Below are 12,118 nucleotides of genomic sequence, written 5' to 3'. Positions count from 1 at the left end.
AGCTAAATTATAATTTTGGGGTAGCATAGATGGAGATGGCATACCTGGTTGGAGAGAGCCCATATCTTCTATGGCTTCATTAATTTTTCTTAAATCATGGAGGAGTCGCCACCTGTCCTTCCCCGGTTTTTTAATTACAAACACTGGAGAGTTCCAGGGGCTGTTAGTTTCGACTATATGTCCCTTTGCCAATTCCTCCTCCACTAGTTTTGTGAGTGCCTGTAGTTTTTGTTTACTTAGCGGCCACTGCTCCACCCAGACAGGCTTATCTGTGAGCCATGTTAATTTCTGTGTGGGGCGCTCCTCAGTGGCTGCACATAAAAATGATGGGGGGCCAGAAATTCTAATTTGGCTCTCCACTGGGGCATGGCGTCTCTCCCCCATAGTGTAAATTTACAATCGATCACGAACGGATGTACTGAGGCTAGCAGTCCGTTCGGACCCTTAATTTGGATAATATTTTTTGATTGCTTTGCTGGCTGGGGCCCGCCTAGTCCTAAGACTGGCATGGCCACGCTTTGCAGCTCCCAGTGTGAGGGCCATTTGTGTGGTGGGATGACCGTCACGTCTGCCCCTGTGTCTAACATCCCCTGAAGGTATGCAGAGCACCCCTTGCACTTGAGTTTACACCATACGAGGGGTTTCTCCTCTCCCAACTTCCCAGCATAAACGACTGAGAGTTCCAGGTCATTACAGAGAGCACGAGGAATAGGAATTGCCTGTGCAATAACCTGGCCCTTAGGCAGGAAGAGGGGGGGATGGACACAGCGTGCCACAAGATAGAAGAGCCTCAGATTAAGGGTGGAAATTACTGGAGGAACCTCTATCTCCAGTGGGGTGCTTTTTGTGTCTCCGACCACGAGGTACCTGCAGTTCAGAAGGTCCTCCTTCCTCCTGGTTTCACAGAGGCAGATGTGTGATAGAAGCTCTACGTCTGCTATGAAGAAATGCCAGTCCTGGGAACGAAAGTTGACAGAATTGGTGAGTTGGAGCCTATAAGGCTCCCCGATGTCAGTAGTTGAGAGGCAGCCGCTTACAGATGGGACTAGATGGTGTATCACGGCTCCTCTTGCGGCACCGCGACTTGCCTCATTTTTATCAGCACACGAGGCAAGTGTGCGTTCCTTTCCTAGTTTTTTGTAATTGTGGGGTTCTCGTCCCCCCTCCCTCCTCCCGCAGCCCCGGGTGGTATAGTCCTTAGAAGTGGGCAGCGATCCTGAAAATGTCCCTCCTGATGGCAGTGGAAGCACCGGCGTGTGGATGGAAGTCGCTTCGGAGCTGAGTTCCTTGGAGGAGCAGCAGCAGATGCGACCAGCTTGTCTTTAGGTCTCTTTGGGGCCTCCTCCATCAGGTGCGATTTCAGGGTGCACTCCTCGATGATCTGGTCGAGGGTAGGCGCTGGTGAGGCCGGCAGTGACAGGATGATCCTTTTGCACATGGTGTTGGCATTCATGTGCACCACTTCTAGGACTAGTCCGTCTCGGTGTCCAGGTCTCTCCACCCGTCTCTCGACTGCTGCCCGGACCCAGTCTACAAAATCTACAAAAGGCTCTGCAACACCTTGTTTAATCGCAGTATAGGGAACCATCGGGTCCTTGGTGGGCATGCTCAGGAACACATGCTCTGCTGCACCCCTGGACATGTCCAGCACGGCCGTTGGAATTCCCCGAGCTTGAAGTTGCCCCTCACTCCATTCTCCTTCACCCAAGAGGTGGTCCAAAGTGATTGGTTCTTCCGCAAAATGCAGGCTGTAAGGCCCTTCTAGGATTTCAGGAAGCAGGTCTGCTGCCAGTTTCTTCCACCTCCTCTCCCACAGGCCGTATTCTGATGGGACAAGCAGGCAGCTAAACAGACGCTTAAGGTCTACTGGCACTATGGTTCTAGACGTTAAAGTCGCTTTTAAAATGCCTTTACAAAAGGGGCTTTTTTGTCCAAAATCACGTGATGTTTTGCAGACCTCTTTTATGGATTCATAGGGAAGGGGTGTCCACGTAGGGTTTTCCCCTCCCCTGGTGTAGGAGGCTAGAGTGCGGAGCGACTGCTCGACTTCGTAGATTCCCTTTCATTTGGGTATAGAATTCCCTTTGTTGGGTAGATAGCGTGGTCCCCATGCTATTTCTACCCGCAACCTCACCCCTGGTGCAGAAAAGCGAAAAAAAGAGCAAAAAACGCAAAAGACCCCGGCGGCCTGCCGTACACGCTGCGCGCTGCGTGATCCGTACCCTCGGAAATGCGGCAGAGCCCACCCATGTGAAGTATTAGCCGGGTACCTCCCACAGCTAATCACTCACCAAACCGGAATCTTCGCAAATAAAAGCTGCTACCAGGTTCTTCTTTCCCGGGAAGCGTCCGTTCTTCGGCTTTCCGTAGCCGTGAATGGTTGCGCTTCCAGTCCCACACGGGAAAACACAGTGTGTTTTCCTGTGGGTGGCGGGGACGTCACTGACTTACTTCGAGGGGACTCTTGCTCCCGTTTTCAGTCTGGCACAGAGCACTTTTCTGTCGTAGACCGCGCCCCTGCAGTGGCGACGGCGGTTTTCCGCGGGGATTGTGCTCGTCTCGGCAGCGGCGTTCACTGGTCGGCGGTGCTCTCTCTGTGCGGCTCCTGGGTGCTTTGTGGTGACTCTCTGCCTGCTCCGCGGCTTTGCGCTGGCCATGGCCTTAACGTTAGGCGCCACTCGCGGCTTCGCGTTACTTTTCTCGGCCCCAGTCAGCTCTTGAGCGCCCGGCTTGGGTGTCTCAGCTTTTCGTCGGGGCCGGGGCTCGCCGCGTTTCCTCGGCGCTTTTGCTGCTGCGCTCTGGGGTGGACTGTTGGCCACGCTTCGCCGTTGGTGCGAGGGAAGAAACAAAGAGGCAGGAAATTTGGCCAAATCCGTCCGCGTGGTGGCTGGATGCTTTATTGGCTGCGAGAGCTGCGGTGGAAAAGCTGCAGCCCTCTCCCAACTTCGCACAGACGCAAATGGCCCCGAGCGTGCCGTGGAGTGGGATGATATAGGGGAGGGACAGGGCGGACGGGGAGTCCTCCCGCCCAATGGGTACAGACATCGTGGTGATGACATGTATTACAGCGACCAATGGGGACACGGCAGGGGCAGACATGGGGCTTTGGGGTGAGTGGGACTGCGAGAACGGGGAGACGGGCACGGAAACCACAGGAGTAGGGGAAAACCCGGGAGATGCACGAGGGTACACAGAACTGGAAAACTAACAAAGAAAAAACCCATAATTTGAACCCAAACCCAGGATGCAACAGTAAGGTCCACTCACCCTTCAACAGTCCCATTTGGCCTGTGCACAAGTCTGACAGTGAATGGAGATGGACTGTGGACTATCATGGCTTGAATGAAGTGACTCCACTACTGAGTGCTGCTGTGCCGGACATGCTGAAACTCCAGTACGAGCTGGAGTCCAAGGAAGCAAAGTGGTATGCCACTATTAATGTTGCTAATGCATTTTTCTCTATTCCTCTGGCAGCAGAAAGCAGGCCTCAGTTTGCCTTTGCATGGAGCGGAGTGCAGTACACCCAGAACCGACTGCCCCAGGGGTGGAAACACAGCCCCACTATCTGCCATGGACTGATCCAGGCTGCACTGGGAAAGGGTGAAGCTCCAGAATATCTGCAGTATATCAGTGACATAATTGTGTAGGGGAACACGGCAATGGAAGCATCTGAGAAAGGAGAAAGAATCATCCAGATTCTGCTGGAACCCGGCTTTGCCATCAAGAACAGGAAAGTCAAGGGACCTGCCAGAAAGATCCAGTTTCTGGGAGTAAAGTGGCAAGATGGATGGCATCAGATTCCCACTGAAGTCATCAATAAGATCACTGTGATGTCTCCACCGACTAGCAAGGAGGAAACACAAGCTTTCCTAGGCACCATAAGTTTTTGGAGAATGCATATTCCTGAGTACAGCCAGATCGTGAGCCCTCTCTACTTGGTTACCCGCAAGAAGACCGATTTCCATTGGGGCCCTGAACAGCAACAAGCCTTCACCCAGATCAAGCAGGAGATTGCTCATGTGGTAGCCCTTGGCCCAGTCAGGACGGGACCAGAGGTGAAGAATGTGCTTTAATCTGCAGCTGGGAATAATGGCTTTTCCTGGAGCCTGTGGCAGAAGATGCCTGGGGAGACTCGAGGCCGACCACTGGGATTCTGGAGCCGAAGTTACAGAAGATCCCAAGCCAACTACATTCCCAGAGAGAAGGAAATCTTGGCCACCTATGAAGGAATCCAAGCCGCCTCAGAGGTGATTGGCACGGAAGCACAACTCCTGGCACCCCAACTACTTGTGCTGGGATGGTTGTTTAAAGGAAAGGTTCCCTCTACCCACCACGCCACTGACGCCACATGGAGCAAATGAATCGCCCTCATCACACAGCATGACTGTATTGGAAACCCAAACCGCTCTGGGATTTTGGAAATAATTACAAACTAGCTGGAAGGTGAAAACTTTGGTCTCACTGACGAAGACGAGCAGGAACAAGTAAGACGGGCTGAAAAAGCTCCACCGTACAACCAACTACCAGAAGAAGAAACACGGTCTGCTCTTTTCACTGACGGTTCCTGTCGCATCGCATCGTAGGGATAAAAAGAAAGTGAAAAGCAGACGTATGGATCCCCACATGACAGGTTGTACAAGCTACTGAAGGAGAAGGTGGATCAAGTCAACTTGCTGAACTCAAGGCTATTCAGCTGGCCCTGGACATTTCTGAAAGAGAGAAGTAGCCAAAGCTATACCTTTATACTGATTTGTGGATGGTAGCCAATGCTCTCTATGGCTGGCTGGAAAGGTGGAAAAAGGCCAACTGGCAGCATAGAGGAAAACCAGTCTGGGCTGCTGAAGAGTGGAAAGACATTGCCACTCGGGTAGAAAGCTATCTGTGAAAGTCCATCATGTAAATCCCCATGTCCCTGAGTCAGGCTAATGAGGAGCACCGAAACAATAAGCAGGTAGATCAGGCTGCAAAGATAGAGGTGTCAGATAGATTGGCAACATAAGGGGGAGTTGTTCCTAGCTCGATGGGCCCATGATACCTCTAGTCATCAGGGCAGAGATGCTACCTATAAGTGGGCATGAGACCAAGGGGTAGATCTAACCATGGACAGTATTTCTCAGGTTATCCATGACTGTGAGATGTGTGCTGTGATCAGTCAGGCCAAGCGGGTGAAGCCCCTATGGTATGGTGGGCAATAGTCTGAATATAAGTATGCAGAAGCCTGGCAGACTGACTACATCACCCTTCCCCAAACCTGCCAAGGCAAGCGCTATGTGCTGACCATGGTGGAAGCCACCACTGGATGGCTGGCGACCTACCCTGTGCCTCATGCTACTGCCCAGAACACCATCTTGGACCTGGAAAACCAAGTCCTGTGGAGACATGGTACCCCTAAGAGAATCGAGTTGGTCAACGGGACCCATTTCAAGAATGGCCTTATAAACACCTGTGCCAGAGAACATGGTATTGAATGGATATATAATATATCCCTTATCATGCACCAGCTGCCAGGAAAGTTAAACAGTGAAGCGGAGTACTTAAGACTACCCTGAAGTCACTTGGCAGGGGATCCTTCAGAAATTGGGAAATGAACTTAGCAAAAGCCTCCTGGATGGTCAACACCTGAGGGTCCGTGAATCTAGCTGGTCCTACCCAGTCTGAACCTCATCTTAAGTGAGAACTGTGTGTAAGGTTTCATTGTGTGGAGTTTATTGATTTGGGTATGATGCACATGGTAATAGAATAAGGGGTGGATAATGTCTTGGGTTTCAAATGCAAGATGTGGTGGGGGGTGAGTGTTCTATTGCCATCTGTTAGAGGTGGGACAGTTATCTTCTGTTAATTGGCCCACTCTTAAAACCAAGTGGGGCAGTTTTCTTTATCCCTTCCACAACCAATCCTCCCTCAGGGAGATATCTTCTGTTATTGGGCCATTGAGTCTCACTTCATGACTGATAATATTACATCATCCCATTGTGAGATTCTCCACCCAGGGGGAGGAGCCAAGCAGTCCTACCTGGATATACTTTGAACTTTGGAGCACCACAGGCAGCCTTTTCCCACTGGATTCCCAGAGAAGCAGCTTTCTTCTCCACTGGATTCCCAGAGGAAGATCAGGCCCATCTACACCACCACTAGACCTTCAGAGGAAAACTACACCGTTCTACAGCATCACTGCTTCAACCTAACTACATCTGTCACTTCAGGAGGACTGCAGCCACTATTTAAATGGACTGCTACCAACACCCTGACCCACAGGATGTCAGATCGTATTCTGACTCTGTCAGTGTTGTTTTGTATTACTACATTTGTATTTTTATTTTTCCTAATAAAGAACTGTTATTCCTACTCCCATATTTTTGCCTGAGAGCCCCTTAATTTCAAAATTATAATAATTGAGAGGGAGGGGATTTACATTTTCCATTTCAAGAGAGGCTCCTACCTTCCTTAACATGTCTTTTCAAACTGAGACATCATCATAGAATAAATAAGTTGTTATGGCATGTGGATAAAGGCTTAACTTAAAAGCACAGTTTCAGTTCAGTATGTTTTCTCATTGGGATTAACAGTTTAGTTCTAATGCCATAGCATACACACAATAATAAAGCTGCAAAGCTGCTTTACAGTAGAAAAAATAGAAATATTTTTGTCTTGATTAAATGCATGTGGAAAAACTTGTATTTGCTATTACATTATGTAGCAATGTGAAGATTACTTTTGTAATCATTGTAATTAATTTTGAGTTCAGTAGAGGTCTGTTACTAATGTCCATTCAAGTGGACAAGGATGAACCATGTAGGTGTGTGTCTGGAATCTGGCTTGTCTTCAGATGGTAGGATTTAGGGTAGTGGATGAAAGTGATGTAGGTATTATACTATTAGTGCTATATCACTGCGTGCAGAAACTAATGCAGATAGTGAAGCCTTCTAGTGGAAGAGATACCTGTAACCGCGCTGCAGTCACAGGGAAGATGTTCTCCAGCCAGCACACTCCCCGAGACCGGTGTGCAGTCACAAGAGTGGCCGCCCCCGGATCTCTACTGAGATCCCCTGGGTGGCGGTGCTTACAGGGGCTTGCAGCTCCCTGCAGCAGATGGCTGTGGTGTGGGTAACACAGCAGCAGCCCAGTACGAGAAACCAAGGTGAAGGAATAGAGAGGGATCACTTGTTTGAGTTCCAAGGAAGTTTTATTCCCCAGAGGATTCAGGGACAAGTGACCATAACTGAGTGCAAAAAGCTGCTTTTAAGAAGAGGCGGGAATAAGGAGAGGACGCAATCTTTTACCAATAGGAAGGCATTAGGGGAGGAGTGCAGGGTAAGGGCTATCCAATAGAAGCCACCAAGGGGAAGGAGCAAACCTTGCACCCCAATCTTGCTTCGAGGAAGGGATGAAGGACAGGGAACAAAGGAGGTACAAGGAGACTGACAGACACTTGGCAGGAGAATCTTGGGGTAAACAACTCAGGACTGTACCATTAGGGAAGCCAAATGGGGTACATGGAATGAACCATTACAAACTTATAACAAAGAACATTTAAAACCTACTACAGAAGAACAAACGGTAAAACAACAGACTACCACAGATACCTTTTGTGGTTTATCTGTAATACAATGTTGAGTTTAAGAAAAATATTCTTAGCAACTCTTTTGTACCTAGTTTCAATAACACCTGCAAAATTAAGGAATTTAAGAGGATTGCCTGTCTAGGAAATGTTTTACATTTTCAAGTTCCCCTGCTGAAAGAAAAATGAAACTCTCTCAGAAGTAGGAAAGAAACTGAGGAATGTAAGAAGTTGCAGGTTTGCATTACTTCTCATAGTTACTACTGGATTTTATTTTGTGCATTTCATATAACTTTTGTCACTTATATATTAAATCCCTGGTGTTTGCTGCACAGAATGTGGAGCTTATTTAGGGTTAGAGTGCTCCAAAGACAGATAAATAATTATTAAGAAAACCGATTAGATACTTTTAGCTGTAATTCAGAGTAATTGCTGAAACAGGCTTCTTGAGGAAAGGATAGTGATGATGTCCTTAGTAAGAGTATCCTTGCAGATAAAGTAGAAGAGTGTGTCTGAGCAGGTTGCCAAGTGAACCAAAAGCTTGGAGTGACTTGTACAGGGAAAGAAAATGGTCTCCCTAATTAGAAAGGATGGCAGTGTTTTTGTATGCAAAATGCTTTGTTTACAGTAGTGCAAAAACATTGTCATGCTGCAAGACTTCTGAACATTAAGGTTGGTTCCTACATATCCAGTTCATCTTCTAATGATAGAATTCTGGGAGAAATTGGAGTAGGGCAGAAGAAACTATGTGCCATCTGGTTTTCAACCTCCTCAAAGATAATGGGGATAATGTGGAATGCTTACATCTTAACTGTGTGTCCTAGGGTGACGTTATGGTTCTTGTATCCCCAATCATGTGTTCTGTTTATGCCCAATATTAAGTTCTGTGCCTTCAGGACTGACTCTGAAAGTGAAGGTTTGTTTTGTCTTGTTATCAGCCGGCTCACCTCCCCCCATGGTCTGTGTCTAGGAGAGGCTAGGCTTGCTTACTTGCTGGCTTGCTTGCTTTCTCTTTGCCCTTGCTTTTGCTTATTAGTTAGTTTAGCTAGGCAGTCCAATTTTTACCCTGGACTGTTTTTTTTTCTTCCCTTTCCTTTTCCTGAATATCATCTGAACCTGCTCCAGACCAGGACCTGGGAAATACCAAGAAACACCAAAAGCCTGCATTTTGTGACCTGCAGCAGCCATCCCCAGTGCCGGAGACTGAGAACTGGGCAACCACTCCCAGGAGAGACTTTCTGAATTTGTCATCTCTTCAGAGCAGTGAAAGAGTTTTGTCATCTGGTGTTGTTTTTTTGTATTGGGGAGTGTTTTGCTTGTTAAATAAACAGGTAGTTTTTTTCCATGTCTCTCCAAGGAAATTCTTCCTGAACCAGGTGGGGGAGGGGCCGTGGGGGGTTTGCTTTCTGGGGGCTCCTCCTGGAGGTTTTCTCCCAAATTTGCCCTAAACTAGGACACTATGATATTTCTTGGCCTTGTTTCTTGCAGTTGGCAAACATGAATTAACTGGGCATAAAGTCACAGTGAAGATCCTAAATCGACAGAAGATTCGCAGCCTTGATGTTGTAGGAAAAATCCACAGGGAGATCCAGAACCTCAGACTCTTCAGACATCCTCATATAATTAAACTGTCAGTTTTATTTGCTCTAAACATATCTAAACAGTAGTCCCTTGCTCTCACTGGTCTGAAACATGTTTAAAGGGCAATACTATTCGTGGTATACTTTTAGGAAAGTAGCCAGTTTTCAACAATGTAACCATTTTTGGTATACTTTGTAATGCATTTTCACAAAACTGATTATTCTGTAGGGCAGAGGGCTTCCATTAGTTCTTTACTTACAAATTCTTTGGGCAGGTATAGAGAAGGTAGCGGCATGATGGATGCTTATAGTAACATCCATCTCAGTTGTTTTAGCTTCTGCTTCTGTTTCCTTTTTTTCTGGTTATGTTTGAGCTCTGTTTCTGCCTGGAAACTGAGTTCAGAACAAGATTGTAAAGGGTACTTCTATAGTAAATTTGTTGTGTTTTCTTTACTCAAAATATTTTTTAGGGTTGTGTTGGTCAGTGCCCTGGTTTTTCCTGTGTAGATGGTGCTCTACAAGATTTTTCTGAAAGATGTGCAGTCTGTTAAATGTGATCGCATATTTCAGAGTTCTTCAATATAGCTGTTACTGCTTAACTAAATAAATGTGATATTTACAGTGTGCCTGTTTACATTTATTTGATCACTAGCTCATCAACAGAGTTCAGAATACAGTTATGTCCTGGAGTAGATACCTTGTACCTGGTCTGAGGAAATAAATTATAAATATTATTGACTTTTTTACTTTTCCTATAAAGTCAACCTGTACATCTAGCAGGGTAAATTCAGAATGTGGGTGACTTTCACTGTTAATTGTGGTGTTGGAGTTAAGGTTTTCTTTATTGGCAGAGTCTTTTCTTTAGATTATGCTTTCACTGATATATGCTATCCCTATACACTCATTTGGCAACAGCACTTATAGTGGAGCTAAATTTGATTGTGTCAGATCACACTGACTTCTTCAGTGGGTCAGTTTTCAGAAGAATATTGAGCTGATTAGTTTGGCTGCAGAGCTGCTAGTGCTGCCAGTTGGAATTCATTAATGAGTCCAAAGTACATAACTGTAGCTAAAACAAAATAGGAAGTGTAAGTGTGCCAATTGAGATATTTGGGCTGGAACAAGAATGTGTACTTCTGGTGCTGCCAAACTTTTAATTCATCTTAACAGGTTTCAGGTTGCAATTTCTTTCCTGGGGAATTATGGGGAGAATTTTCTGCATGTTGAGAGAAAGGACAAGACAAAGGAGATGATGGGAAAATTGATGGGTCCCAAGCTTTTCAGTTGGTCATCCTGCATTTCCAAAACAGAAGGGCTATTAGCCTGAATGCCAATAGCATTTGAGCTATAACTGATACTGTTGTGTAGATAGACTTGCTGGTGACTTTGGATCATGCTGCTTGTGCTATTAGCTGTAGTAGGGAACTGCTAGGTTGTTACGAAGCCGAGCAACGCAGACTCCCCAGGCAGGTGCAAAAGAGAGCTCCTTTATTGCAAAAACCAGGCATTTTAAGCAGTTGAGCTTTTATGAGTTACATGCTTTTAAAATACAACAAACATAATACAACCAACCACCATACACCACGATGTGAACACACAATGGTTATATAACTTGTTTTTCTACCTATAATTCAGCTGAGTCACTCCCATAGTCCTTTTCTACTTAGCCGAAGTAACAGGAGTGAGCCATGATTTTACAAGGCCTTCATTTTGTAAGGTTTTACCTATCTGCAACACTAGGTAGCAGCTCAAGATACTTGGCATAAAGGCAATGAGATTATTTCAGCTGAATACTACAAATTAGACAAAAATTTTTCATACAATGCTTTACCAATATATGCAGTTGCAAAGCTGCCTCACAAAGATTTTCTTTTTATACCATGCTTTAAATAAAAACCTTTGGAGCACCTCCTTTTGTGGTTTTTGACCTCTAGCAATAGAATGCATCTTGTTTTCCTATGTAAATTGCCTCTTTGTGCATTCTGGTCATCTATGCTGTGTGGTTTGATAACCTTACTCATAGGTATGTAATTATTTCACAACATCCTTTTCCATAATTACAAAACTGAACTGACTATAGAGAAGCATGACTGAATCTTCCAAGAGGCTGAAAATGTGAGGTGCAGAATGGCTCATTCTTTTCAGTGATGCTAAGAGGTTTTTCTTCCAACACTGTTCACTATCTCACTATCTAGAGGATGGAAAATGACGATGAAGATCTAAAATATAAGCTTGGTCATGTTTGCCTGAAGCATAGAGCTCGGTAATTTCACAACTATGAAAAAGGTCATTAACAGTAGGGGTGTTAGAAATGAGGTTGCACTGTAGCTTTTGGATTAAAAGGATTACAATGTTATTTCTGTAGAGTGTCTAGTGATAACTTCAGAATGTTCAAGTACATGACACTTTCAACCAAGGTATTTGAGAGAAAATTAGTAAAGGTAAAACATCTTGGACTATAAGATGTTAGGTAAGTTAACTTTGAAGATAACTCCTTCAGAATAGTATTCAGATTATTGTAATGTTACACTACAATGCTAAGCTGTTAAAATAGATATATGCACACATATATATGTGCACACATACATTCACCTGGATAGTCTGAACTCATTGCTGTCAAGAAAAACTTTTCTGTTAGCTGGAGCCTGTCTGTTTTCCCCCCTTGTCTTAGAATCAGCATTTGGAAGAACATGTCAGTTCTGTAGTGTATGGGTGAATTCAATTTTTTTTTTACAATTGGGATATTTGTATGCTTAAGTGTAGTACCTTGAAGCATTCATTTTCATCCAATTGCTATCTCCTGTCTTCCTAATATAGTATCTGAATTTTTTGACTGAAGGTTTATCGGTGTGCATTTTCTTGCTATGTTAAAAATTGGTCACTTCTGACTGCTGTAAGGAGAAAAAAATTAAACAACCTTTAGGTAAGAATATGTAGAATACATATCAATCTCCTAAGTGGAGAATTTGACCATAAACTA

At 45.3% G+C, this 12,118-nt stretch overlaps 1 protein-coding gene and 1 long non-coding RNA gene across 2 annotated transcripts in view; both read left to right on the top strand.

Moving 5' to 3' along the window:
- Positions 1-6,351, top strand: part of LOC137464283 (uncharacterized) — a 335,322-nt gene extending 328,971 nt beyond the window's left edge. Inside the window, exon 2 of the long non-coding RNA XR_010994148.1 lies at positions 6,256-6,351. This is a non-coding gene — a long non-coding RNA (uncharacterized lncRNA). The remainder of the gene's footprint in view (positions 1-6,255) is intronic.
- A 410-nt stretch (positions 6,352-6,761) lies between these two features.
- The window catches only part of LOC137464277 (5'-AMP-activated protein kinase catalytic subunit alpha-1-like), a 29,323-nt gene continuing 23,966 nt past the window's right edge, over positions 6,762-12,118 (top strand). The window contains 2 exon segments of the mRNA XM_068175564.1: positions 6,762-6,792; positions 9,047-9,188. Coding sequence (XP_068031665.1) covers positions 6,762-6,792; positions 9,047-9,188 — 173 coding nt within the window.

Source organism: Anomalospiza imberbis, chromosome W (assembly GCF_031753505.1).
Source record: "Anomalospiza imberbis isolate Cuckoo-Finch-1a 21T00152 chromosome W, ASM3175350v1, whole genome shotgun sequence".
Classification (NCBI taxonomy): domain Eukaryota; kingdom Metazoa; phylum Chordata; class Aves; order Passeriformes; family Viduidae; genus Anomalospiza; species Anomalospiza imberbis.
The sequence above is the reverse complement of the archived record's forward strand: the minus strand, read 5'-3'. Positions and strand labels throughout refer to the sequence as shown.